Below are 24,284 nucleotides of genomic sequence, written 5' to 3'. Positions count from 1 at the left end.
CAGACAGTATGTAGACGCAGCGCCGCATTTCGGTCCAATTACCCGGAACGCACAACATTTATTTCAAAGCTATTTGCTTCCGTGCGGACGCCTTCTCCGGGGATCTCGTCACCACGAGCTCGTTTTCTACAGCTGGAACCAGGTCAATAAATCACAAGGGATCAAGATGATAGCGAGATCCAAGGAGGTGAACCGTTTCAAGAATACAAGTTGGAAAAGGAAAGGTCTACCAGCAACGAGCGATCAACAATGTGTCTTGGGACGGAACGGGAACTTCAGATGCCCAGACGAGTCGTAAATCCCATAACCACGCTCTTGGTCATCGCTGTAGATATGGGCAAACCACCCTACTCCACCTCCTGCTAAGGTCTTCAGATATCCACAGTGTTTCTCCAAGACTTCGTAATACGCCTGTGTTGTGGTATTAGGACATCATCGAGTCAATCGCTGTCAGGCTTATAGAGAGACGTTGAGAGCATATGTACCTGTTCATTGGGTATGTCGGCGACAGCGTTTGGACTACTGGGCTCCTGAGCCGGAAAGTTAACACTGGAAAGCCATCCATTCTACATGCTCAGAGACAGATCAGATGCCGTATATGGGTCATGACATGCGATATATCACCTCGTCGAAATACATCTTCTTGCCATGGCCATGCTCGATGAACCATTCCAGGTCACTGTGGACTATGGGCCATGACTTGTTTGCTAGATGGAGTATCAGATGAACGATGAAGCTTGTCTTCGGAAAGTGTATAGCGCAGTCCATACCAGTTGTGGCAGCTATATTGAAGAGTGGAAGCATATGTATATTGCTGTAGGATGTAAAGAAGTTAGACTTACGAGCGGGAACAATATGAAAACATGTTTATTAAAACTTACATCGAGTCTATGGCATCCAGGACGTTCTGAGCGCCGCCTCTCTCCTGGTATCCATAAGCCAGTTCCGACACGGTGACTGGTATCCTGAGGCCAGAAAGGTTGGCCTTCGCCGCCAAGACCTGGGTCGTGAGGTCGTTGGGGCTCAGGACGTTGTCGTAGAGAGGTTCTGAGCCAAATTGCAAGACACGGGTAACGTATTTGGCCTTAGGGTTTGTGTGTAATGTCTTGAAGAGGGTGTCGCGCCGTCCGATCCATTCGTCGGTCCCGTCAAAACCAAACCTGCGCAAAACGGACACATTAAGAATGAGACTATGTCGTGCTTGAAGGTAGCAAAGTCACGGACCAGATCAAGGCGTGAACTCCGAGAGTGTTCTCCCATGCAGCTGTGACAATGTCATCGCTGCAGAGGAACTAGTCAGCGAAAAAAAACGCCTGGATATTGTGTCCTCATACGCACTAAAAGCCATGCTTGTCACAAGCTCCATATAAGCGAACGTAACGAGAGTTGAAAGTATTGCGGATATCTCTGAACTCTGTCCTAAGCTGTTCCAAGCTCTGACCTGCACAGAGCGTGACACCATAAGCAGAAATAATGTTAGATCAACATACTCGCTCACATGCGGTGACTTCGTAGCTGAAGCCAAGGAAGGCATATTCGTCTGCTGACTTGCACCACCAACCATCAAGACTGTCGGGGACCTTCTGCGGCATACTGAAACCTAGAGCAGGGAAGCATGAGGGGGACCGCGAGCCTATGGAAGCTACTACGTCTTGTTGGCCTGCATGTATGTTGTCATAGGCAAGGGTACTGGCTGGAAATGCAGCAAGTAGAGCACCGAGAGATAACAGAAGTAATAAGAACATTGTTGCGAAAGTCCCGCACACAGCTCGAGGACTGCAGGGGGGCACAGAAAGTCGGAGACTAGGTCAGAGGACTCCCTGCCTGCCAGGTCGTATTTAAGCCTGCTTTGATCATGATCAGGAGCACCGGCGCATGAAAGGAAACAGAAGTGGCGCCTTGTCACTCATTTTATGGAGCCAGAGGCGGATGCGCAACAGAAGAGCCAGAAGCCGCCGTTATATGGTCATAGGTGTAACAAGTGAGCGTCGTCCAGAATCGAAGCACGCGTATGAGCGACGTATTTGGGATGAGGATCGCTCTTGGGCTAGGCGAAGGACGAAAGACAGCTGTGCGGATCTAAAACGGAAGGCAAATCGGAGGTCAGAAGTGGCAACTCGACGTTCGTGGATATCTGAGAGAAAAGTGGACAGCTGCTAATGTTGTTCATCTTGATCCCATCCGAGTAACAGCGTTCATCGACTCGGTTGAGCTCAGGCTGGAATGTTACCGTCCATGTCCTAGAGCGTTGCCTTCAACAAGAATAATTCCAAGCGCCTCCGACCGTCATCGAGCTTCGACATTCTCCAAGATGGAGGTGCAACAAGTTCAAGATCAAGATGCGGGAGCGTGGCGCTTTTGATAGCTGGCTGCTGATGGACCACTTCGTTCATTCAAAGCTACCCGCCAACTCCGACGCCACAAGACTAGACCGATATATGCAGCCAAGATTGAAAGACCAGCACACGGCGGAGGTTCGCATGCAGCCTGAGATATCCTGTAAAGCAATGACTAATTTCGAGCCGAAGAACCGGTCACTTCTCCGCTTCATCTCCTTTTTCCACCTCCCTTTCTTCCACCAAGTTCGCCGCAGCCATCACTGCCTCCTCTTTCTTATCTTCCTCCTTCTCCTTCGCACTAGCAGCAGGTATCTTCACAACCACAAACTTCCTCGTTAAGAGGTTGAAGAAGCTCCCAAATATCAGTGCGATAAGAGTGCAGCTCATGATGATCACGTTGTATGGCATGCTGAAATCCGGTGTGGCGAGCTCCACCAGGAGGACAGGGGTATAGAGCCGACGAACGCCGTCCCAGCTCCTCGCTCTTGATGATCGTCCATGCGCTTGGGGATGAGAACCCTCTGAAGTGTTTATTGAGGATGAGGGTCCGTCGACAGAGGTAAGGGGCACGAAGACGGCTGGTGGGAGATCCCAGCCGCGCTGCGCATCTGGTGGGTGTTCTGTATACCGGAGGAAAGACTTGCGGATGTTTGCATGTAAGTGAACGGTGGTCAGCGGTGGTAGGGTAAGGATGGTTTGCAGGAGAGCGGGACGGTCATGAGGTACTGGCGGCGTGTATGTTAGGTTCGACAGAAGATGGTCTGAGGAACACAATCCCAGCGTTAGTTTCGCCGTGCATGGCAGATAAAATACGTGAAGGCTCACCACAGGGTATAGTCTCTGGATAATGGCATTCAAGGCGAAGGGTATGAAGATAGAATTCGACATGCCAGGGCATAGTTTCGAGATACAAAACTTGGATCTCGGAAGCACGGTTGTTGCGTATGACGAGCGAGATCTTTCCGTGAGATTGACTGGTACCCTTCAGTGTGCGTTGTACGGAAAAGTCGGTGAGTGAAGAGAAGTCGAGGGCTGAAACATCAACCAGTCAGGTTAGGGCTGTCCAACATAGGATAAATGTGCATACGGTATGTGAACGCTCCTTCCTCAGGCCATTTCATGACCACATCTAGTTCCTGGATGTCTGGCAGCGCAGTACAATGTCATGAATATTGTCGAAGAACACCGCAGACGAGATGCGCTTACCTGAGGTGACATCGTACGTGGCTATCTTATCCGTGACCGACAACGGCTCCGGTGTCAATGAAAAACCTGGACCTATGTTTGACGGTAGTTCGACATGTATTTCGCTGGAATTCGCTACAGGACATGCTCGAGGTATTGTTCGGTCGAATATACTCCGAAAGCCCCAGTCTATGACAGCATTAATATCTACAAGCATTCAGGCAGGTGTATAAATACGCACCTCTCTTGTCGTCACCAGAGCTCCTCACAGGATCAAATACTGCCTGAACCGCTAATACCAACTCGACTCCCTCTCCTGCCTTCCACCTGACATGTACTCCCAGTCCATGCCAGTTCGTATCGAATATCTTATGTGGCGCAAGCAAAGCCGCAATCCCTGCGCGTCCAGGACAAGGCAAGAGCTTCAGGAACGGTGTGAGGTTTTCAGTACAGACGTGTTCTGCGGCTAGGGTCGCGTGGCGTAGAGCATGGGTATGTGGCGAAGGAAGTAGGGGAAGATCACCAGAGGGAGGAAAGGCGCGTGTGGGGGATGTTGTGCGTTGGTTGTCCATTCCGTTCAAGGAGGCGCAGAAGAGACCTGCAAGCGCATTTTGCATACCTTGCCATCGTTCGTCGATACTATACACGAATGATTAAACTGCATGGCATGAGAAACGGAGCGTACTCACCTGGATGGTGCACCGTCTCCCATCCATGCCCACAACTCTGCACCACTGCCAACGCTAGACTCGTCTGGGTATCCCCACCGGTCATAATCCCACTTCCCAGCATTCAGCGTTAGGTGAAGCTCTGTGATGGCGTATTCACGTAAGATCTGTCCGAGTGCCAGAGGGAACAAGGTATAATGTTGTGCTAATGCCAGAGCCATCTTTTAGTCACACTGGTTTCTCTGCTGAAGGAAGCCATGACTTACAAGTATCATCCGTCCCTAGACTATGTGGTACACGAGGGGCTACATCTTTGAGTAGTGTTTTGAAAGCGAATCGAGCAGAGAGCTTCCCATCCGACAGAGGTCGCAATGTCAGTTCTTCGTTGTAGACCTCATTTGTCTGAGTTGCTGAACTGAAGTTCACGAAGGATAGACAAAGTAGCCACAGATGTGGTGGTAGCCTCATGTTCCCTATGAGCAAGGTATTTGGAGGAGGTATATACGGTGTGGCATGGCCTGGGATGTTTGTCGTCGCGAACGACCATGTTGGGCCACACTTCTATCTCACGGTGATCGCCACTCCATTTGCCCGAAATATCCGAGTCCTTGTCTGATCTAAATCAGACATCTACTCCCTACCCAATGCCTACCACACCAGGTATGTGACGGCCACGCGAATACAAGCTATAGACTTTTGACGTGATACTCATTTTGACGTGGCAAGTACGCATATTCAGAATCTGACCAGGACCATGTTGATCCGTCCCAGCGGGCCACGCAGAAGATGTTCCGCACTCCCCGAGATCTGTAAAGCGGCCAAGAAACAGTTCTATTGATGTGTAGTTGGCCTGGCGTACGTGCGAGAAGTTGTTACAGGTGTAGTATCGGGCCATGTATACGTATTAGCTCACGGAGGCGCAAGATATACTTATTTAATATAACTGTAAAGGTCACTGCATACTAATAGTGGTGTGGCCTGTGAGTGTACGCGGAACGCAAAGGTAGGATAGGATAGTATTGTGGGTGTCGATGCTCTAATCCTGCACGACGTCCTCCTTGCGTGGTTTTACGTCCTTCATCAAGTCCCGTCCCTGTCCGATAATATTCTGCGCCTCGTTATCCACCATGATACCTAAGAACCGGGGCCAAACCCACATCAGTACACAGCTCAGACAAGGAATTGAAGGAGCAGATCACTCACCCAACCCCTCCTCCCTCGCCAGCCCCAACACATGCTCCAACTCAACATACCCATCCTTATCCACGTCCAGCTTGTCCACCACATTCTGCACGACGTCCTCATCCGGCTTATGCTTGATCACAGCCAAAGCCTTCTCGAGATCCCTGATCGGGATACGTCCTTGTGGGTCGCAGGAGATCATCTGGAGGGAGTTACCTACACGGGCGTCGTACTCGGAAAGCTGGCCGTCGATCTTGGTGAGCATTGTGCGGATGCGTTTGGTCAGTGCTGCTGAAGGAGACTTGGGGTCCTGTGAGGGTGAGTAGAGTTAGTAAGCGATGGGTAGTTCGTGGTGAGAGATGGTTGGTGTGTAACGAACCTCCTCGGCTTGAGAGTTCTCTTCCATGAGGGCACGAAGTTCATCTCTTTCTTTAAGCACGCTAGATTTCGCGGACAAGATCGAGAGCGCCTCGCCAAGTTCCTTGAGTTGTTCCGTGGTCATCCTGGCGTCCTCTTCCTCGAAGCGTTCAGGGTGCAACTGAACACCGACCTGGATCAGCACTGGAAAAGTTCAACAGAGGAGAGACATTCAGGAAGAACCTACCTCAGAATCAGGCAAAAGCGACTCAGCCATCTGTGCTTCCTCCTCACGCTTCGAGCGCTCCTCCGCCTCCTTCTTCGCCCTGCGCGCGTCTTCCTCCTTCTGTTCCTGCTCCTCTTCGTCCTCGATGAGTTCTTCCTGTTGTTGCAAGACCTCGAGCTTCTGCTTGTACGAAGCCTTGTCCGAGTCGACCTCGAGTTCGGCTTCGTTCAACTATTCACGACAAAACATAGCCATCATCAGTAGCCATCTCGAGCGAGAAACAGAATATGGGGCGCAAACGAACCAGGTTATCAGGCAGGCCACTCAACACATGTTCCAAACCCTTAATGACGGACTTCGAGCCACTCTCTCCCTCCCCAGGCTTGACATCGAAATTGAACGCCCTCGCAAGGATCATCAAAACACCAGATACCCGATTATTCAAATGCAGCTCAATCCACGTCGTCAGCTCCTCCCTCAACCTCGCAGGACTGACACCAAACGTCCTAATCCCACGACTAGCGCACGCGTGCTGCAATTCCGAAACCGAGAGCTCGTCGACGCCTTCGGCGTTGATGGACTGGTCGTCACGACGGAGTTGGAGGAGACGGGAGCGGATGGCGCCACGGAGGAAGTTGTCGGTTCCGAATGCGTTGAGACCCATGTAGCGGCAGGTGGAGACGAGTTGGGGACGGGAGAGGTTGTCGAGGGTAAGGTCGTCGTCGAAGAGTTTGGCTACGTTGATGACGTCTTGTTCTGAGGGAGATTCACCGGTAGATCTGACCTATGTGTGGGATACACGATTGGTGCGGTTAGATGTTTGTTTTAAGCGATATTGGAGGCTAAGCATACCTTGCGGAAGAATTCTTTGAATGCGTCGGAGCCAACGATGTGTGCATTGGCTTTGAGACCGGATTCACGGAGAGTTTCTTGCAAGAATTTGGCCATTTCGAGACGAACGCGAAGGAGTTTCCGACTCTTCTCTTCCTGTATTGTGACATCATAGTCAGAACGGCAAACTCGTCATATGCAACTGGAATGTAACTCACAGCAGCATACTTGTCCTCGAACGTAGACGGAAGCATATTGGGGAAAAGCTTGAGCGCAACCGGTAGTAGAATTTCCATGAACGGTACGATGACGAAGACCGCAAAAGGAATGAGACGGAGCAGATCTGTTGTCGTACGCTTCAACTGTAGTCACACGAAAGGCCCAAAAGTCGCTTTCTGTCAGGAATCATGTTGAGACCTCAGCAGATGCGTAGACTTACCTGTCTCCGTTCTCTCCTTGTCAAGCTTTCACCGTGCAGGATTTTCCATTGCAGTCTTGCCGAGATCCTAACCTCCTTCGCCAACAGCTTCGAACCATGCCAATAATGCTGAGCCTCATGCTTGACCTTCTTCCAGACCCGCGTTCCTAATGGTTCTTTGGGTTCTTCCTTGGGTGCGGGAGGCGAAGCCTTCGGGGTGGTATGAGAGGTATTTGGGTCGTTTACGGCGGTAGTAGTGTGCGGTGTGGATGACGAAGTTGCTTTGGTAGTGTCCGTGCTCGCGAACCGTGACGAAGAGTACGAGCCGATGGCTGCGACTGTTCGCGAGTCATTGTAAAGAGGAGACCGAGAGATAGAGGTAGCGCCAGATGAACGAAGTAGGGTGCTTATTAGACGAGGATGTAGTAAGATAAATTTATTAGGAGCTGGCCCGCGTAGAGAGGCATGAAGAAGGGATGAGGGGGGCGGGCGAGGCAACCATAGAGACATAAGAAAAAGACTAGACGGCCACTTCACGGCAAGGGTGCCAGGGCGAGGAGAACTGAAGGTCCTTCGTATGCAATACGGTCAGGCAAGATGGAGAGTGAAGCTTCGTACTTGCTGGTTTGAAGAAAGATAGATGGAGGGAACTTGAAGTGACGCGCCGACGGTCGGGCAAAATACGCGTGCTTCCGGCGGACGCGACATTTGTACGCCACAGCTTCCGCCACACCTCCTGTTCTCTCCGACGTCTACGGCCGCATCCCTTTAGTGAGATTCAGAAATCCTTGCACAGCGAAGATAACACAAAAGAAATAGTTGCAATATTTGCGAGTATAGATGAGACGAGCTCCACGAATTGGATGGCAGACACTCAGATATCGCGAAAACGGTATGAAATCCTCCATGGTACTAAAAATACATCTTTTACACGACAGAGTACTTCCACTAGAATAATACAGCATTTGACCTATTCATCCTAAATGACGCGCCTACTGCTTGCCATACACCTGCTCTTTACCCGCCGCCTTCAACGTCTCGTCGCCCACCGCATGGCCATAAGCCATGCGAGCCGCGCCACCAGCAACGGTAGCAGCACCAGAAGCCATGCCCATAGCATTATTCACGACGCCGGTGCTTGACGAGGTAGTCGCGCCAGGCTCACGAGTTGCGTTGGCCCAGCCGTCATCTGTACAGGTCAACGAGGCCGGATGTCAGCACCAAGCCTCTTAAACTAAATCGAAGTGGAATTGACGAACCTTTATTCGAGTTCTCGTTCAATGGATCGATGTTCGAGGACTCGATGATTCCTGGGCGACCCTCAATAACACCGGCGGTCTGTTTGAAGGTTCGCTGAGCCTGCTCGTGTCCCGTGAAATTCGAGCCGGCACCGGCACCCAAGTCCTCTGTCGTTGGGTCCGTAACCTGTAAAAACAGTGCCAACACCATCAGTTATAAGCCCAAGTTTTAAAGGTCGCGTGCCCGTGGTTAAGTCACTCACGAAGTTCGAGGTAAGAGGGTCGGTGTGCATGCTCGAGGTGGTGGGGTTGGCGACGCCGGGGTGCATGTCAACGCCCTTAGCAGTGCCGAGGTTGTGGTCGTTCAAAGACATTTTGATATGATGTGTATGGGTGGTTGATATAAGTAGTGATATAAGTTGGTGGTTATGTGTGGATGGAAGATGCGAGGGAATGGCCAGTGAGGCGACCCGGAGGTCTTATTTATACAGGTCGAACATGGAGACTCCTTGATTGATATGACGTCGGCGGTCCTGGAGGCCCACAGCGAGACGTCAGAATGTGAGAGGTTCCGTTCTTACCTTTGGAGCAAACGACGACGGGGAGGTGACGTCGTATACGGCGGGTGGCGCGGGAGAAAAGTCTTACGAGCCTCGTGTGGCGTAGTGGCGAAACGTCTGAGCGAAGGTTGAATTTCCTTAAGTTCTTCGCCTCGAATATTGTTCACCATTGAAGCAGCTGAATAGAAACAAAATGGTCCTTATGAATGAACGAGAACTCGTTAAACTAGTCGTGTAGTCTCTTCTCGCCACTTCTGCGCCTACAGCTGTGGAGTGATTCCACTTCCTCTAGAGCCACTCACAGTTCTCGTGGCCGCCAAGGTTTACGCGCCTAGATTATGCCAGGTCAAGTCAAATGGGACCAAGTCGATAAGCCCTGCGAGTAGCATGTAAGGGCACAAACCAGTCAGAGAAGAAGTGTAGCGCGCCGGTGCCACTGTGCAGGAAAGAAAGCGAATACTTCGGATGCCCACGAAAGAAACTATTACTCGTTCCGCAGACGGATAGTATATTACCCCAAGGAGCGCTCACACAGGATGCAACGACAAGACCCAGTCTACCACTGACTCCGGTCAGTAAAGAATTTTAGCCTGGCCTCGAGACTGAGGACGTGAACCGCGAAGTCGCCTGCGTCTATCATAGCCCAGCCGTCACTGATCTTTCTCCTCGAATTCGGAGGAAGTGGAAGTGGTGGGTTCATGCCTAGTAGCTATATGTAGTTGGTCAGTGACGTGTCTACTGAGCACCGGACTGAGGCAGACTTACTGTTTTCCGTACAATGCGCACTACCGATTCGATGGCGCCCCTATTCTCCGTGCCTTCTTTCACCTGCATACAGCAAATGAGAAACTTGTTTACGAGCCAACTTGAGGCGATGGAGCCATTTCTACGCACCTGAGCAAGCACAACCCAACTCCAAATACCACCTTCCAATAACCCATTCCCAACTCTTACACCCTCACCGACATACGTCCGACCCCTCTTTCTCCTGCCCTTTGGCAATTGTTCCTCTAGAGGAGGAGGTCCTGGAGGAGTAGGCAGTGGCCTTCTTACCACAAGTGCTGAAGGCTCCAGATGCGGTGAAAGTGCGAGCGCAGAGTGAAGCTCTTTCAGTTCGTCGGGTATGGTAGGAGGCAGTGACGGAAGGAGTGGTGAGAACGCAGGAGAATTGCGGATGGATTGAGGTCGTGGTGTTGCGTATATAGGTTCAGTATCGTCGACGAACCATGGTTGACGGTTTTGAGAGGCGGAGAACGAGGCTAGAGACGGTTCGGACGACGATGAGGGCGTGCTCAGAGCTCGCGTGAGGGTGAGTGGAACGCCATGCTTGAATCGAGCCGCTGAGCGCGATGACAGCCGGACAGCTTGCATGATTTATGACCTCCGATGCTCTGAGTAATGTTGAGAAAAATGAGCAGGATATTAGAAGGCTTGGAACGCTAAGTCGACGAGGTGACGTACAAGTTAGTGTAGAAGAGCGTCCGATGAATGTTTTCGACGCGTCTTGGCGGCACGCAGCACTTCATCCACGAAAGCCTTGCAATCACAGGCCGGACGGTAGAGCGCTTGCTTCACCCTCTTCTCTCTCATCTTCCTGGTTATGGCTCTCCGGATTAGTGTCATCATTTGTGCTACGTCTTTTCTTCTCGGTATGTTTTTTTGTGCTTCGTGAGTACGGCCATGTGTGAGCTGACGGATATTGGTATTGCGGTCTCCTCACGCTTGCTTCTGTGCTTCGTGGTCTCGCCAACACCTCTCTTCGTTACCACCATCTCGCGGACCATAACAATGCTACGAAACAGGGCTCTTGTTTACTCATTGGATTGCGGACTCCCTCACACTGTGGAAAGGACCTGTGACAGATGAACACCTTGCCACGGCAGCATTGTACTACCACATCCTCACTAAAGGGCCTTCATTCTTCGGATGGTTTGCAAACCTTGCCGTAGGCATCACTGTACTCGGCGGAACCGCCATCCTGTGGAGTCTGTTAGATGGTGCTGCTGGGAACTTGATGTTTGACGGTGGAAGTGCTTGTGAGTCTTTTCTCTTCTCGGATAGTTCAACTTTGTCAGATCAGTATTGCTGATACTTTGTTTCTGCTATGTCATACAGTCCTATATTGCACGGCAGTTGGTGTCTACATCTACTCTGTCATTCCCAGTATGTCCCCTTGCTTTTAGCAGGACTATTGAAAGGGACTCGATAACGTGGCAACTAACATGCATTTTCGCGTCCATTCCGCCAGACCTCCTGTCAAACTTCTCCACGTTATCACCATCAATTTCCACCGCCTCTTTCCCGGAAGCACTAAAAGTGGCGACACTCGACCTCGCATCAAAACATCTGGTCTGCAGCGTCGCGCTCACAGGCGTGATGGTTTTTCAAGCCGGTCGGTGGTGGGCGGAGCGGGATGATGAAGACGAGGAGGAAAGCTTGAGAGGAGAAGAGTCAAGGTCGGATTCGAGAGCGGGAGAGCTTTCTTCTGAAGCGGTCACACCAGAGATCCCAGAGAAGATGTCGGTGGTAGAAACGACGGAGAAGGAGAAGGAAGACAAGCTGAAGGGGTCGTTAAAGCCAAAACGGCGATGAGGATGTGGGCTGACGTCGGTCGTCGTGTTTTAACAACCTAGAGGGGGAGACTTTCTTCTGCCGTTGACGAGTCTGGGTGGAGCTGTAAATCGCCATCATCGGTTCGTTCAAGTCGTCGCTGTTGTCGTTGTAATATCTTCGTTACTTGCATACCCGTCCCTTCACCCGGTCTCGCCGCCTCCTGCATGCATATTTTCTTTTGCTTTGGCTTTCCAAAAACGGGACGCTCATCGTCATCTATTTATGACCTTTTCCTTCGTCACCTTCAGCTTCAACGCTGTGACTTTTTGCACTCATACTGCACGATAGCATATGGAATGTCTTCACCATGACCTCAACATTTTTGCAGGATCTCCCATGTCTTGTTCGAGAATCGGCCTGTCATTCGCTCAACATGGCACTATACCAATACGGAGGAAGGTAAGCATGGTTCCAAAATAGCGCGTAGACGCCTTTATCACCCGGGCAATTTATAACAGACATCCCCATGCTCCATTGCAAGAAGTAAGCTTAGTCAGTTCTACATGATGTTCAATATTAATCAACGCAGACTTTATCTTAGGTGACAAATCTTTCCTTCGAAGTACATTAAATAAATAGTAGACGGGGGAAAGTTTGAATGGCTAAGCCTGACTGACCCTTACACACCTACATGTATAAAAGGGCGCAGAACGTCCACCGCCGCATACAGCACATAAGCCGCCGGCCACTTTTGCTCCTCAGCTCCTCCACTCTCCATGAGACGAGTATAGACCTCTTTTGCAATCAACCGAACGCTGTGCAATCGATGGCTGTATAACACATCATATCCGTTCGGAAACTGTCTGTCAAGTTGCAGACGGGCTTCTTAAACGACACAGACTATAGTCCATCTGAATCATCCAGGTTCGTGGCAACTAGTGGTCGGATGGAGTCAGAGTATCAGGTCGCCGTAAAGTATGTGATCCTAAGCGGTGTCCGTAGACCGACATAGCCTCGAGGAAGCGCAATAGCAGTACGAGTGAAACCTTGGAGGAGGCGCTTCCATTGAGGAAAGGTGCTGTATAGCATGCGTAATGTGTGCATAGGTCCCACGAACGATTGTATGTACTTGGTGTACCTCTGCCAAATAATACCAACCAGGCGAGCAACTGGGAATTTGCCTTCGAGGCGCAGGAAACGGATGGGAGCCCGCCGAGGGGAAACTTGATTCTCGGAGTCTGAGGCGAGATATGCATTCGACCTCGCTCTCGAGACAAAAGAATGCATGTTGGAAGCCATGAAGCCGGTGCTTGCGGTCATTCGTAAAATGCTGTAAATTGATTTCAAAAACCCAGAACACCAAATCATCAGGAGAGTCAGGCGAGGATAGAGTCACGGTGCGAAGCTGCCAGTGATGGCCAGGGCATAACAGAAAAATCCGTAAAATATATATGTAGCAAAGAAGCACTCGCCCGGATTGTCTTGACCTGATTCATACTATGATTGGTTGACCCCTTCCTATGCGAGGGCAAATTTGAGGGAAATCATGGTTTGTTATGTCTTTACCGCATTGCAGTGGCACGTTCGGAGCCAGCGGCGTGGCACGAACGGTGCTCCGAATACGGCCGTTGTTTGCTCGGGACAAACAGTCCTCCTCGACGGTTGCTGCATCCAGCACACGCCCTTCCTCATTGTCCCCGACAGCGTCCGTATCCCTTCCTTGCATCATGCGCGCCTCTCCTATTCGTCGTCAACAGCTCGGTGGCCTTGTCCCGCCCAAAATCGCTTCCCCCACCATCCTCGTGAGTCTTGCAACAACTTACCACTGCTCCTGCGACCTCCCGAGCACATCCGGGTTCATACCATGTATACTCAACAACTCACGATACTTTGTTTGTTTCTTTTGCATGGCACTCTACTTTCGCATCGACGCACCTCTGTGGATAGTCTGCCGGTCAGGGCGGTGACCTCACCCCGCTCGTCAACTTCTACGGCAAGCTTCCCAAGGGCCGTGCGCCTCCTCCCGCATTCGGCGGCCTCAAAGCCCGTTTCTTCAATGGCAAGAACGCGTCCGCTGCCCCCATTGCGTGGATGATGCTTGGCATTTTCGGGATCGGGTATACTCTTGACTACCAGAGTGCGTTCTCATCCCATCTCACCTTCTGGTATAGTGACTAACATACGGGTTGGTTGGTTGAATTTTTGTGTGCAGTGCACTTGAGTACGTTCCCGAATCATCTGTATCTCTTTGATGTGTTGCTGGGAAGCATATTATGGCGATCTGATACCCCCGTTCTATTTTTTTTTGTTGCAGAGCACCACAAGAACCACGCTCACTAGAATGTTGTTATGAGGTTCCTGATGTAGAGGTTCTAGAAAGTCGTCGTGTTAGGAGGAGTGCCAATACTATCGGTTTGCGAAGTTGGTGGATCCGCTTTTGTGGCATGTCTATGCTGGGATACTGGCCCCCGGCTTTCCCGCTGGCGTCGCGGCAAAATGCACCCCGTTCGGTCTGGCTTGACGAACCATGGTCAAGGTGGTCACCAGTTTTATCCCAGGGGCAACGACCGCCTTCTCTGGATGGAGTCAACACTAGCTTCTGGCAACGAAGTGGCGCCTTGTTCGACGGATTCACTTCCGGGTTGCTCCTTGGAGGTCCTTAATACTGGAAAATCGTCTTGCCTGCTCAGTTCGAGGTTGCTTCTTGGCGTATATCCAAGTCTAGAGTGCACGGTGGCTTTGGTTTGACTGCGGTAGGTCCTAATGGATGGCGTACAAGGTGCCATCTCACTTCTTGCGGACCCTTGTCGACATTGTAACGGGGTCCAAATGTATCATCTCCGCATCTGAACTGCCCGAAGTGATTGCGAGAGGTGTGAAGGTCGTGACACATTGTTCTTAACCCCTTCAAGAGATAAATGATATGCCGACTTCGCCGTCAGAGTATTCCATTCGGTGCATTCGTATCTCAGCTAGTCGATAGCTGGATGTGTGGCGTTGCGATGGCTTGTCGTTCTGCGTTTGAAATTAAACTGGCTTTGGGCACATTTCCGATCCTGAACATCGGTCAGATCGACTCGCAGGCTGGTACGTACGCCTCTTGAAGCTCTGATGCCCACTATGAACTGATCTATGTGTAGGACGAACGGTGTACTTCGTCATGAGACAGGTATTACGCCATTTTCTCTACACCAGGCAAGTTGCAGTCCCGACATCGTCACTATACGCCATACACATTGACATCATCATCAGTATTGCTCAAGTCTTCAAGGCGATCTTTGGAGCTCGGAAGGCGGGACTTGTACTGTTTCGTATGGGGATCCTCGGCGTTGGCATGTGTGCCATTTGCATCCATGCAAGGATAGTACGAATTCGGGATCTAGGCTATGATGTGGGCGTAAGTGGGATTTAGTATGTGTGGAGCCCCACACTGTTCTCATCAGTTGACGCTCTACTGTGAATTCTGATTGTGGTTCCTGTGGACAAAGTTTGTGGCGTTGCTTCCGAGTCCTATTTCTCCTACCCCTCTACATGTCTTCCGCTCGGTCTGGAACAACCGTACAGAAACCATCGAATTCTTTGCCCAGCTGACGATCTTCCTGTTGGTTGAACCTTTGGGGAAAGGAAGCGCAGTCGTCATGGGTCAGCTGTCGAATTCTGCCTCATGCGTTTCTTAGTACCAGTGACTGAACAAATAGTGCTTGTGAGCACCGCATCACGCCACCCTGACCCAAAAGTGCAAGGCCAATGTCTAGAGTCTGACCGAGGTATGTTCACCGCTGTGTTGCACCTTGTCACTAATGCCGTCTTGATGAATTAAAATGTGATCCTAGCCACCGCTTGAGACAAAGCGTCAGTTGGTTCAGGCCCGTCGCTCCGAGCTATATTCCTCCCAGACCCTTCCACTCGAGGGCGTCCGGAATCTCGACTCAGCCCTATCACCGAATGACGGTCTTAGCGTTCGGAGGGAGCAAACAAATAGTACGAGCTGTCCCATTTCTTCCTACGCTGGCAATGATTGATTCTGACCTCACAATCTTGATCTCGTTTCACAGAAAAGCGTTAACGGTACCGGACATAATGTCTACAACCCGAGCGGACGCGGGAGTTGCGCTGTATGTTCGGGTCTTATAAGTGCAGATGTGTGGCGCCGGTGTAGGCTTCCTTCTCGGCCTTATCTCTTTCCAGCGGTTGGAGGTAACCCGTTCCATCCGGGGTGGTACTTCAAGCTAGCTTGGAAGCCCGGGTCGAGGACTCTCAGCTGGCAAGGAACGTTGATCCGAAGAACGCTTGGAGTATAGGTGGGCACTGCTGGCGTTCCTACTTCCGTGTATCCGTTAGCTTCGTAGTGGTCGACAGTTCAATTGCTTCGGGTTTAGCGTGCGTATGTCATAGCTTTTCTGCCTTGGGCAATTTTCATATCTCCAAGAAAGACTCGGTCACTCACTTGTTCTGACTGGTGTCATTGTTCGCTCTAGACGGTCTGATTGATCGGCACGACCTCCGCTACACATCGCCATCTCACAACTTCCCTGGGTAGAAGCAAGCGGACTACCATGGCTCGGCCCTGCCCTGTGGAATGTCCAATCGAATGAAGGAAACAACTGGGGCGTCACGGTCAAGATAGACGATGGGTCGGCCCAAATCTCGACAAATAGAGGACTTCCGCCTTTCCCCTTGCGTGATCCGTAGTCAAGGACCAGTGCTCAAGTCCAAGTCCCGATGGCGGTAAGTACACTGTCGCACGCCGTGTGTGCATGTTATGACCAGTTCTATACCGGTAGGGTCAGCCCAGAGCATCAGATATTCGGTGTGATGTTTCACGCAATGGTTGTTAGCCTCGTATTTGGGCGCAACATAACGGAGCTCCCCTCATCCTTTTTGCCATAAGATGTGGTTTCTCACGTATTCCACCCTGGTATCCACCCCTACCAATCCCCAAGATATCTCACGAAATACCGTCTCCGTTATGTGCATGGGGCACGAAGAGGACATGTCCGGCCATCGACCTTAGTTCACTCAGGTTCAAGCTCTTGGTCCTTCTGCCCCTCATCTTGATCCCCTGACGTCTCAGATGACCACGCACAGGCTTTAGGCCGGCGGCTGTTTGCGCCACCCTGCACAAGTGTACCCACGGGACGAGGACTTCGAGAAGCGAAGTGTGCGTAGATCTTACTGTTATCCGTTCATAAAAATAACCATAGTCTTGAGGTGAAGTCAGTGTTCCGATGCCCAGTTGCATTTTTCACGAACGTGCCATGACAGACGGAATCGAACGGGCTTCCTACGTTGACGCTCCTGGGCTTACACCGAAACGCGCAAAAAATCGAACCGAACGACTCTCGCGCTGTCTCTCTTGTCTCGGGCTTGCAAGCGTTATTCGCGACCACGGTGCTGATCCTCACACTTTCACTGGGATGTTTCGCCAATGCCAGTAGCCTTTTACGATGCCTCACATCACCATGTGAGTGGTTACAGGTGGTTACGCCACCGTCGGATGATCTGACTCCGATAGTCACCTGGGCGAGAGGACGTGCGTTTTATACCGCTTGCATCATAACGCGCTGTCTGCTGTCTTCCTGACAGCACGTTCCCGTTCGTTCGTGCACCGCGTACCTTCTGGGCTTTCAGAAACAAGACACAGGTACGCCATACATTGTATCTTCGTCATTGATTCTCGGGTTGTTGAATGGAAGTTTGTTCTACACTTAGATCGTATGCCACAGGTCCGAATCGAGACATCTTAAACTTGCGAACCGGTACTGGCGGACTGAACGCGGACATCGATGTTGTATCCCACTGGCAAGGTACCTCACGCCGAGACCACAAGCTCAAGCCGAATTTTCTGTCTTCGGATCATCAGGCTACCGCGTACGGAGCTTCAGAAGGCAACTTGTCTCGAAGGTTGAGTCATCTACAGCAGACTTTGCGCTTCTCCTAGTCTCCTCCGTGCTAACTTGAACGTTCTTACGATCGCATTGTCTCGAGTGGGCCGTCACATTACGCCTCGGAGGCTTCGGATACCGCTCCAGTATGGCGTCTGCTCTACTTAGATCGGCGCATGAACTATTTCTGAAAGGTAATTGTTCAATGAAGAAGTCTCCCCAGGGATTGCAGCTGCACTATATGGGTCTATAAGTGCTCTAGGAGTCCAACCAGAATACGATGCGAGGTTCACGATAATAAACACCGTCACGCGGTTGGATGTGATGCGCTGTGGCGTGGCAGCTTGACCGAGTGACGGGATCTTCTCGCGACGCTCTCTGTTTCTGATTCTTCTGCTTCGATGTGGTTGCATATCTAACTATTGACTGCATAAGCTTATCTTCATCCGGGTACAAAGTGTGGCAGAACCGATCCTAATAAAACTTCTTCCCTTATTGGTTGTGCTCGAACAGTCTCGAACCAAACATGGAAGGGTGTTCTGGATAGGATGAGATGGTCGGAAGACTGGTGCAGATGACAGTCAATTCTTCTCAAGAATTTTCAAGGCACCGAGACAGCGAGAATGACAGCATCTCCCCATGTGGCAAACCACCGAGGAAAGTTGGGCAGGGACTGTCGGGTCTCAAATGAGAACCACGCCGCCCATATGACCTTGTACTTTTTCGACGCCGGAAAAAGAATGCTTTCACAGCTAAGTATGCGAGAGGCACTTGGCGGGACAAAACTGTGCAGGTCCACATGGACAATCGTGTTACGATAGCGTGAAGCAGATAGAATATACAGTGCAGTGTGGATCATTATGCGGACGGTAATGTTGACGATGCGGGAGGTATATGTTGTACAGTGCAAGGAGGACGGTGGTGATAGGTACAATAAAGCGATGGATGTGCGTGCGATTGGATTAAATAATGTACAATGCTTGCCGTTATTGTAGTCGTTATGAAGACAGGATACGCATAACCAACGAGAGAATGTCGGCATCCGAGGATGTATGGGTTCCGTGGAAAAGCTGAGTGAATCAAAAATCCATGCATACGTTCCGGAATGGAGCAATTCGATTGATGGGCGACCACTGATGAGTTCGGATCATGCAGACGAGGACGTTCAGCGGCGTGCAGCTGCTGCACGACACTGGAAACAGTCATCGTTCACTGTGTCGATGACTTTTTGAACATCTGCGCCGTAATCCTGCGAGACGGCGAAGCCGTGAAGTATGTCTTTGAGTACCTGAGACAAAGACCACCACAGGAAGCAAGAGAGACATACCCTGATGCAGCTGGAATCGCGGCAGCCTTTTGGATGAAGGACACTACGTTCACAATGACTTGCGTTGCAGTCCATAATAGCCACCACTAAGTGGCGCTGAAAGTGCTGCAAGACGGTGATATTAGACCGAGTGTATACGGACCAGATCGAGATGTTTATGTGGGCGAACGTACACCACAACGGGCCCATTTGGTACCTTCACTGTGACGGATGAGCAAAAGGAAACAAAAAGCACATGGATGGCCCTCACGCTATACGGCGACACATGAAGTATAGAGTACTAGAATTCTTGGGGTGTGGCAAGGAGGGGCGGACAAGATGGCCTCGGAAAGATGAACGAATGCTTTATATATGATGAAAGGGACGGAAGCGGATCAGGCACGCTGTGTAGGAGCCGAAGAAGAGGGCTGGTGTCGATGGGTTGCATCGCTGAAACGTTCGAGGACAGCGCCCTTTATATGCGGATGGAAGAGACAAAGAAATGAACGGGCGCGCTTCGCTCCCAGTTCGAGCGTGCTCAAAGGCTGGTTCAGTCCGGTTTATGACGTGCGACGGAGGCAAATGCAGGGCAAATGCCGGCGTCGCCTTCCGCTTAGATCTCTCCTCCGAGACGATCAACATCCATCAACGCCTCCATTGGATATTCTTCAGAGCACGAGTCTCTCGTGGGACGTGCCGATACTTCGATACACATACTCATGACGCTAGACCTGCCCGACCACGCATGTCCGTACCGTCAGCAATTCTCGTCTGCACCCATTTTTCTCGTGCCGCCCCACGGCCACCACGACGAGGGTGCATTCATGTTCGCTTGTTTTAAATAATCCGACCAGCCTGCTTGTTCGTCCTCGACCTCAGAAAGCTAATATTACCTCGCGCTTCCGTATGTTTCCGCTCCGGTATCCTTTGCTACCTTTCTTTTGTCATCTGATCACGTCTCTTGCTCTTCCAGACTGCGGCTCGTAATCAACATACCCTTAAACATCTTCGGCCTTCTCACCTTCCTGGAAGTTGCCTAATCTGAACCCTTCTCTGTGAGTACATGTGAGTGCTGAGCTAAATTCACGTGTACGATGGTGGTCGTATTTTTGGATTAGTCGCTGCGGCCACTTTCATCAAACAACTCTTGGCCTACTCCTCGTCTAACCCAGCTGCGGTTACTTACATTCGAGGATACATCTGAAGACATGCAAGACCAAGATCAATGGTGTAAGTGTCCACAGGCTTTGCAAGTAGCTCCTGCGAAGCTTGCGCTACATTCCGGTCAGAACGACGTCTATCATAGATCGTCCGCGGCCGACGTAGCTTGTCCTTGATTGTCTGCCTGGATCGACAGTACCACTAGTGGCGGTGAGTAGTGTGCATGCGGTAACTTTTAGCCCGCAGAACCGACATGTATCAGAATTCTTATCCATTTCTTGGTCTCTTTAGAAGTCGCAGGCCGGTAGACTTGGCTGGAAGACTCGAAAACCGATGCTCTCTTCCATACACAAGCATTCTGTGGAATAATCTCTCATCTGCACGCTGATATCGGTTCGTTCTTCCCTTGTTGCACTACGATCTCTGTCGCAGTTTTCCATAGGACTTTACTCGGCCTGCGACGAGTCTAGATAACCAGGACACTGAGCTTCGGCTCGGACCATGCTCTCTGATTCGAGATAAGAGACGTTGTCTCTTTTCATCCCAGCTGCAGCTAAAGTAGCGGGGGCGCTTGCGATGCGCTAACAATCAACAAGAATTTCTCCACTAAGGCGATTTATTCCATCCAGCCTCGTCAGCAGATCTGGCACTAGAGATATTGTGAATCTGCTCTAAACATCTCATTCAGACTTTATGTCGTCTGCAAGCTAAGCATGGTTCAGAGCCCCATCGGCGGTCACCATCGATCTACCTCCCTGCGTTACTTGATGGTCAGCACAGCTACTAACCTAACTTCACTACTTTGCAATCCCTGGCTCTATCTAGTATCTCTATCTATCTCTCAGCGATCACTGCGAGACACTTCTCCCTATCCGGATACATTGCCCTGAATCGAGTTCCATGGCTCATCTTCCATCTGCAGTGTATTTTAGCGAGTTACTCGTGCGTCGTCCCTGTCTCACGCATCCTTCTCCGCTGTATGGGCTGCTTATCTTGTTCGCATTCACTCAGTCCACTTCTCCAGGTTCGAACACCGACTACGACTGCACTACTGTTCGGAAAGTTGACCGAATTCCGATGTAGGCTTGACTCCTGACTCGACCATCTTCGCCGAGCAATCGAAGGTGGTCAGTGACCCTCAGGGACCCGTAATGTCTCGGAGCTTTGGCCTTCTTCCGTCATTCGAGGGTCCGATCGTCTACGGACGACGACAACACAAGGACAGCGGAGCTCGGACTGCTGATCGGTTTCATCGTGCCTTTATAAGTTATTTACAGGTGCTCTTATACCACTATGACTTATCGATCGCTCTTTGTTTTCATGCACATGTTTCGATGCTCCTCATGCGACTTCACTGACTTTGTTGGTCCATGAAGCTGGTGTCGATTTTGAGGGGTTGCTACAGAGCTTTGTGTGGGATCCGCGGCTGCCATTCTCGAGATATATGTAGCACTATGCACACAGGAGCTGTCATGCTACTTTCATGAACATATATGACTTCTGGGGTCTAGCAGTGGAAAATCCTGAAGCAAGGAGCTTTCGGTACGCCACTGTGGCGCTCGGATTTCGTGGGAAAATCTACCAGAACATTCTCGTTCCTTCTTCCGCCAGGTCACCTCAGGTCACACGGCCTTGTAGGCCCCTATTTCACCCCTTTTATTGGACCGAACGCGGTTGTCGCAGACGTGTTTCCTCTTCAGTCGCGTTGCTGCCCCATAACACCTCTGTACCACACCTCATCATTATCACCTTCGAGAGACTTATTGCCCATCTAGTACTCCGAGTCACAGCACGATGGATCCTGGCGCTACATCTCAATTAACTTGTGCTGCATGTAACAAGTCGAGCTTGGGCTCAGACGCGTCTACCGGTGGTCTTCAGAGATGCTCAAAATGCAAGACCACATACTACTGCGTACGTGCCTTTTCTTCATGCATGTCTGGCGTCGCCCGCTTACGCGAACGATGTATACTTCTTTTAGTCGCGGGAATGTCAAGTCACGCATTGGCCTTCACACAAGTCTCAATGTCACGCTACCGCCGCCGGCTCATCCACAAGCACCTCAGCATCTCCATCTTCAAGCAGTGAAGTCACGGGTGTCATGGTTCCTTGCGACGGCGAACGTCGTCTGCATGGATTCATGAAGTCCGTTTCCATCGGCCCTGACCACCCCATTCACACAAAGGGTGTCGTTTCTCCCGTTTCGCAGAAGCTTGGGTTCCCTGTCGTTATTTATCGACATCTTCCAGACGGAGGCTATGGCGCGGAATATGATTGTCAGATTGCGACGTATTTGATGATCGACCCGGTCTCTGGTTTTGCACCCTTCGAGTACGCTCAATCTCCTTCCATAATATTCGCCTTTGTCATTTCTTCTGCGATTCAGTGCGTTAACTAACTTTTATTTGTTTGATATCTCGATATGTATACGTAGGTGGCAGTCCGCGGTGGGCAGCGTCACAGTTATGCGGCAAGACGGAAAACCCCTCACCACGCAAGCCCTCGAGACCCTGTGGATGTTCTGCTCGAATCTGCTCGACAGGTTTGGCGACGATGATGGTGGGCCTGGCTCACAGCTGAAGCATATGACGCCGGCAGCCTGGAAGAAGTTTTGTAGGTCGTATGTTGAAGAGGTCAAGGGTTATGGCACGAGGAACGACTTTGACGATGTGCAGTTGCCGTTCTAGTTTTGCCATCGTCCTAAGTGTGTGCATTGCTAGTGTTTCTCAGTTGGCATTGGATGCTCCTGGACTTCTGTTTCTCATGGCTCGTTCTATGAAATGCTCGCGGTATGGTTATGTATGTGTATACTGTATTTCCGAGGAGCACCCGTGTATATATCACCATCATTTATTTTCTCTATGTAGTATTCTCTTCGTCTACCCGTTCCAGCTTACTCAACGCATTGGGACGTCGCATGGCTCATTATCTCTGTGCAAAGCGCAACACACTTGGATAAAAGCTATTGATACATCGTTGCGACTGATTTTGGAACCATCGCACCTCGACAACTAATATACAAGTCGCATGCAAGCAAGAGCATTTACAGAGAACGTAGATTTTCCCGTATGTCATCTGCACCAGGCTCATTACTGAGCCTGATCTGCTCTTTGGTCTCTGGTCCACCTGGACCTTCAAAATCGCGAGCCTTCGTGAACCTGGAGGACAGGTGCGAAGTTAACGCCGGAACAAATAGAACAAGCCAGTGCTCGAAACGTTCTAAGAGGAAGGATGTCAGGATGAGAATAAAATAAACACACACCGTTTTTGGTCCCGCAAAAGGTCACCACCCTCTTCTACGGGAATATCTTGGTTATCTCCGCCGCCAGTTGCAGCCGTACCATACCGGACTGAAGCACCGGGGAATCTGTCCTTCACAGAGGCGTCGACGCCTGATTCATAGGCTGGTGGTCGTTCGAGGGTGTAAGTAGACGAAGACGCAAAGGTATGATGTAGCTGTCGAGCGTACCAGAGTCGGACCCGTACTTGGGATCCCTCGTCGAGGCTTTGTGGCCCGACATGCTGTGGTCGTTGAGGTCGGCCTCTGCTTGCCTGGCGATTTGCTCGTTGGTGGTGTTCTGGTATTCCGAGGACATGATGTACGGTGGAGAGATATGAGTTTGAGTGTTTGTGAGAGGGGTTCGATGTGGGGGCAATTATATCGGTCCATAGGAGAGCCAGAGTCCGTTTAAATAAGTATCAGACCCGGAGAGGGTGCGGGTACGTGACATCATACAGGCCGCCTATGAGCGAGGCTATGAGCGCAGTGGCCTTGCTTCTAAATCCATCACTCTCTATAAGTGAGTATAAGTGGCTTCTGCAGTGGGGTGTAGTAGGAGAAATTTTCTTGAAACTCCAGTAAGGATTGTGTGAGAGTGGCTCGCAATTATCACACCGGCCACCTCTGGCCACCTCCATACGAAGCAAATCATTTTCCTGGCTCAATAACAGCAGCCAGATTAAGAGATACGAGCTGAGCAGAAACACCACAAGATATTAGAGGTCTGAGACTGAGCCTGAGGGATACAGATTTCAATTCAATACAGAGCCCGTTATTAGGCTTCAGGTCATGCCATGCGCGAGTTGAGGGTGGACGTAAGTACCTGAAATTTATCCGGTTCTTTAACGTCGATATGTCAGCTTTTTTACATGTGCTTGCAATGGAATCATGAATCTGCCCATGAAAGACGAAGGATCCAAGTGAGAAACGGGTCATACTATTCTGCGTCAGTGTTTGAACGCGCCGGCCACTTCCGAGCGCCACAAATTAGCGTGAGAGATTCTCGCTGATGACAGGACGGTCGCGCTCGGCGTCAAGCTCGACACTGCTCGACTCATCCACCAAACGTACCAATTACTCTATCATCGTTGTCGC

The 24,284-nt window shown here is 50.8% G+C and overlaps 10 protein-coding genes across 10 annotated transcripts; 3 read left to right on the top strand and 7 right to left on the bottom strand.

Annotated features, from left to right (window-relative positions):
- Nucleotides 1-243: 243 nt before the first annotated feature.
- STEHIDRAFT_129136 (uncharacterized protein) lies at nt 244-1,592 on the bottom strand (the record flags this gene model as incomplete). Its single annotated transcript, XM_007301205.1, has 8 exons — nt 244-411; nt 486-566; nt 625-707; nt 771-814; nt 882-1,160; nt 1,225-1,281; nt 1,339-1,441; nt 1,499-1,592. The coding sequence occupies 8 exons, from the start codon at nt 1,590-1,592 to the stop codon at nt 244-246; spliced, it is 909 nt and encodes a 302-aa protein (XP_007301267.1).
- Nucleotides 1,593-2,489: 897 nt separating this feature from the next.
- Nucleotides 2,490-4,661, bottom strand: STEHIDRAFT_74972 (Gpi16 subunit GPI transamidase component; the record flags this gene model as incomplete). Its single annotated transcript, XM_007300561.1, has 7 exons — nt 2,490-3,100; nt 3,165-3,371; nt 3,427-3,483; nt 3,546-3,713; nt 3,766-4,163; nt 4,214-4,397; nt 4,459-4,661. Coding segments are annotated over 7 exons (1,783 nt in total), but the record flags the coding sequence as incomplete, so codon positions are not given.
- A 357-nt stretch (nt 4,662-5,018) lies between these two features.
- Nucleotides 5,019-7,788, bottom strand: STEHIDRAFT_166509 (LETM1-domain-containing protein). Its single transcript, XM_007301204.1, has 8 exons — nt 7,228-7,788; nt 7,007-7,150; nt 6,810-6,944; nt 6,262-6,741; nt 5,979-6,188; nt 5,754-5,912; nt 5,396-5,684; nt 5,019-5,326 (listed from the first exon to the last, which is right to left on the bottom strand). Exons 1-8 carry the CDS (start codon nt 7,714-7,716, stop codon nt 5,229-5,231), a joined length of 2,004 nt encoding a protein of 667 aa, XP_007301266.1. The 5' UTR covers nt 7,717-7,788; the 3' UTR covers nt 5,019-5,228.
- Nucleotides 7,789-8,198: 410 nt separating this feature from the next.
- STEHIDRAFT_50936 (uncharacterized protein) lies at nt 8,199-8,818 on the bottom strand (the record flags this gene model as incomplete). Its single annotated transcript, XM_007300359.1, has 3 exons — nt 8,199-8,395; nt 8,466-8,631; nt 8,708-8,818. 3 exons carry the CDS (start codon nt 8,816-8,818, stop codon nt 8,199-8,201), a joined length of 474 nt encoding a protein of 157 aa, XP_007300421.1.
- A 687-nt stretch (nt 8,819-9,505) lies between these two features.
- STEHIDRAFT_93176 (uncharacterized protein) lies at nt 9,506-10,419 on the bottom strand. Its single transcript, XM_007301203.1, has 3 exons — nt 9,899-10,419; nt 9,770-9,832; nt 9,506-9,713 (listed from the first exon to the last, which is right to left on the bottom strand). The coding sequence occupies exons 1-3, from the start codon at nt 10,373-10,375 to the stop codon at nt 9,561-9,563; spliced, it is 693 nt and encodes a 230-aa protein (XP_007301265.1). The 5' UTR covers nt 10,376-10,419; the 3' UTR covers nt 9,506-9,560.
- Nucleotides 10,420-10,604: 185 nt separating this feature from the next.
- STEHIDRAFT_44068 (uncharacterized protein) lies at nt 10,605-11,530 on the top strand (the record flags this gene model as incomplete). The annotated part of the gene is made up of 4 exons (XM_007300307.1): nt 10,605-10,653; nt 10,807-11,040; nt 11,120-11,167; nt 11,253-11,530. Coding segments are annotated over 4 exons (609 nt in total), but the record flags the coding sequence as incomplete, so codon positions are not given.
- Nucleotides 11,531-13,284: 1,754 nt separating this feature from the next.
- STEHIDRAFT_129129 (uncharacterized protein) lies at nt 13,285-13,897 on the top strand (the record flags this gene model as incomplete). The annotated part of the gene is made up of 3 exons (XM_007301202.1): nt 13,285-13,359; nt 13,505-13,694; nt 13,872-13,897. The coding sequence occupies 3 exons, from the start codon at nt 13,285-13,287 to the stop codon at nt 13,895-13,897; spliced, it is 291 nt and encodes a 96-aa protein (XP_007301264.1).
- Nucleotides 13,898-18,275: 4,378 nt separating this feature from the next.
- STEHIDRAFT_119321 (uncharacterized protein) lies at nt 18,276-19,192 on the bottom strand. The gene is made up of 4 exons (XM_007301201.1): nt 19,020-19,192; nt 18,943-18,970; nt 18,770-18,874; nt 18,276-18,691 (listed from the first exon to the last, which is right to left on the bottom strand). The coding sequence occupies exons 1-4, from the start codon at nt 19,034-19,036 to the stop codon at nt 18,608-18,610; spliced, it is 234 nt and encodes a 77-aa protein (XP_007301263.1). The 5' UTR covers nt 19,037-19,192; the 3' UTR covers nt 18,276-18,607.
- Nucleotides 19,193-21,633: 2,441 nt separating this feature from the next.
- On the top strand, nt 21,634-22,794 carry STEHIDRAFT_119320 (uncharacterized protein). The gene is made up of 3 exons (XM_007301200.1): nt 21,634-21,823; nt 21,891-22,240; nt 22,344-22,794. Exons 1-3 carry the CDS (start codon nt 21,704-21,706, stop codon nt 22,594-22,596), a joined length of 723 nt encoding a protein of 240 aa, XP_007301262.1. The 5' UTR covers nt 21,634-21,703; the 3' UTR covers nt 22,597-22,794.
- A 158-nt stretch (nt 22,795-22,952) lies between these two features.
- Nucleotides 22,953-23,505, bottom strand: STEHIDRAFT_108828 (uncharacterized protein; the record flags this gene model as incomplete). The annotated part of the gene is made up of 3 exons (XM_007301199.1): nt 22,953-23,067; nt 23,172-23,313; nt 23,379-23,505. 3 exons carry the CDS (start codon nt 23,503-23,505, stop codon nt 22,953-22,955), a joined length of 384 nt encoding a protein of 127 aa, XP_007301261.1.
- Nucleotides 23,506-24,284: the final 779 nt, after the last annotated feature.

Source organism: Stereum hirsutum (assembly GCF_000264905.1).
Source record: "Stereum hirsutum FP-91666 SS1 unplaced genomic scaffold STEHIscaffold_3, whole genome shotgun sequence".
Lineage (NCBI taxonomy): Eukaryota > Fungi > Basidiomycota > Agaricomycetes > Russulales > Stereaceae > Stereum > Stereum hirsutum.
This window is presented reverse-complemented; position numbering and strand designations above follow the sequence as displayed.

Excerpts from the sequence above, each read along its gene's own strand:
- STEHIDRAFT_119321 (XM_007301201.1), bottom strand. Across the intron at positions 18,875-18,942 it reads CCAAATGGGCCCGTTGTGGT|CACTTTCAGCGCCACTTAGT; the intron begins GTACGTTCGCCC and ends ACCGTCTTGCAG. Across the intron at positions 18,692-18,769 it reads GCGATTCCAGCTGCATCAGG|GATTACGGCGCAGATGTTCA; the intron begins GTATGTCTCTCT and ends GCCGTCTCGCAG.
- STEHIDRAFT_93176 (XM_007301203.1), bottom strand. The coding sequence starts at position 10,375 with ATGCAAGCTGTCCGGCTGTCATCGCGCTCAGCGGCTCGATTCAAGCAT. Across the intron at positions 9,833-9,898 it reads GTTGGGTTGTGCTTGCTCAG|GTGAAAGAAGGCACGGAGAA; the intron begins GTGCGTAGAAAT and ends TGCTGTATGCAG. Across the intron at positions 9,714-9,769 it reads TGCGCATTGTACGGAAAACA|CTACTAGGCATGAACCCACC; the intron begins GTAAGTCTGCCT and ends AACTACATATAG.
- STEHIDRAFT_119320 (XM_007301200.1), top strand. The coding sequence starts at position 21,704 with ATGGATCCTGGCGCTACATCTCAATTAACTTGTGCTGCATGTAACAAG. Across the intron at positions 21,824-21,890 it reads GCAAGACCACATACTACTGC|TCGCGGGAATGTCAAGTCAC; the intron begins GTACGTGCCTTT and ends TACTTCTTTTAG. Across the intron at positions 22,241-22,343 it reads TCTGGTTTTGCACCCTTCGA|GTGGCAGTCCGCGGTGGGCA; the intron begins GTACGCTCAATC and ends ATGTATACGTAG.
- STEHIDRAFT_166509 (XM_007301204.1), bottom strand. The coding sequence starts at position 7,716 with ATGTCTCTATGGTTGCCTCGCCCGCCCCCCTCATCCCTTCTTCATGCC. Across the intron at positions 6,742-6,809 it reads TCAAAGAATTCTTCCGCAAG|GTCAGATCTACCGGTGAATC; the intron begins GTATGCTTAGCC and ends TCCCACACATAG. Across the intron at positions 5,685-5,753 it reads AGAACTCTCAAGCCGAGGAG|GACCCCAAGTCTCCTTCAGC; the intron begins GTTCGTTACACA and ends TCACCCTCACAG.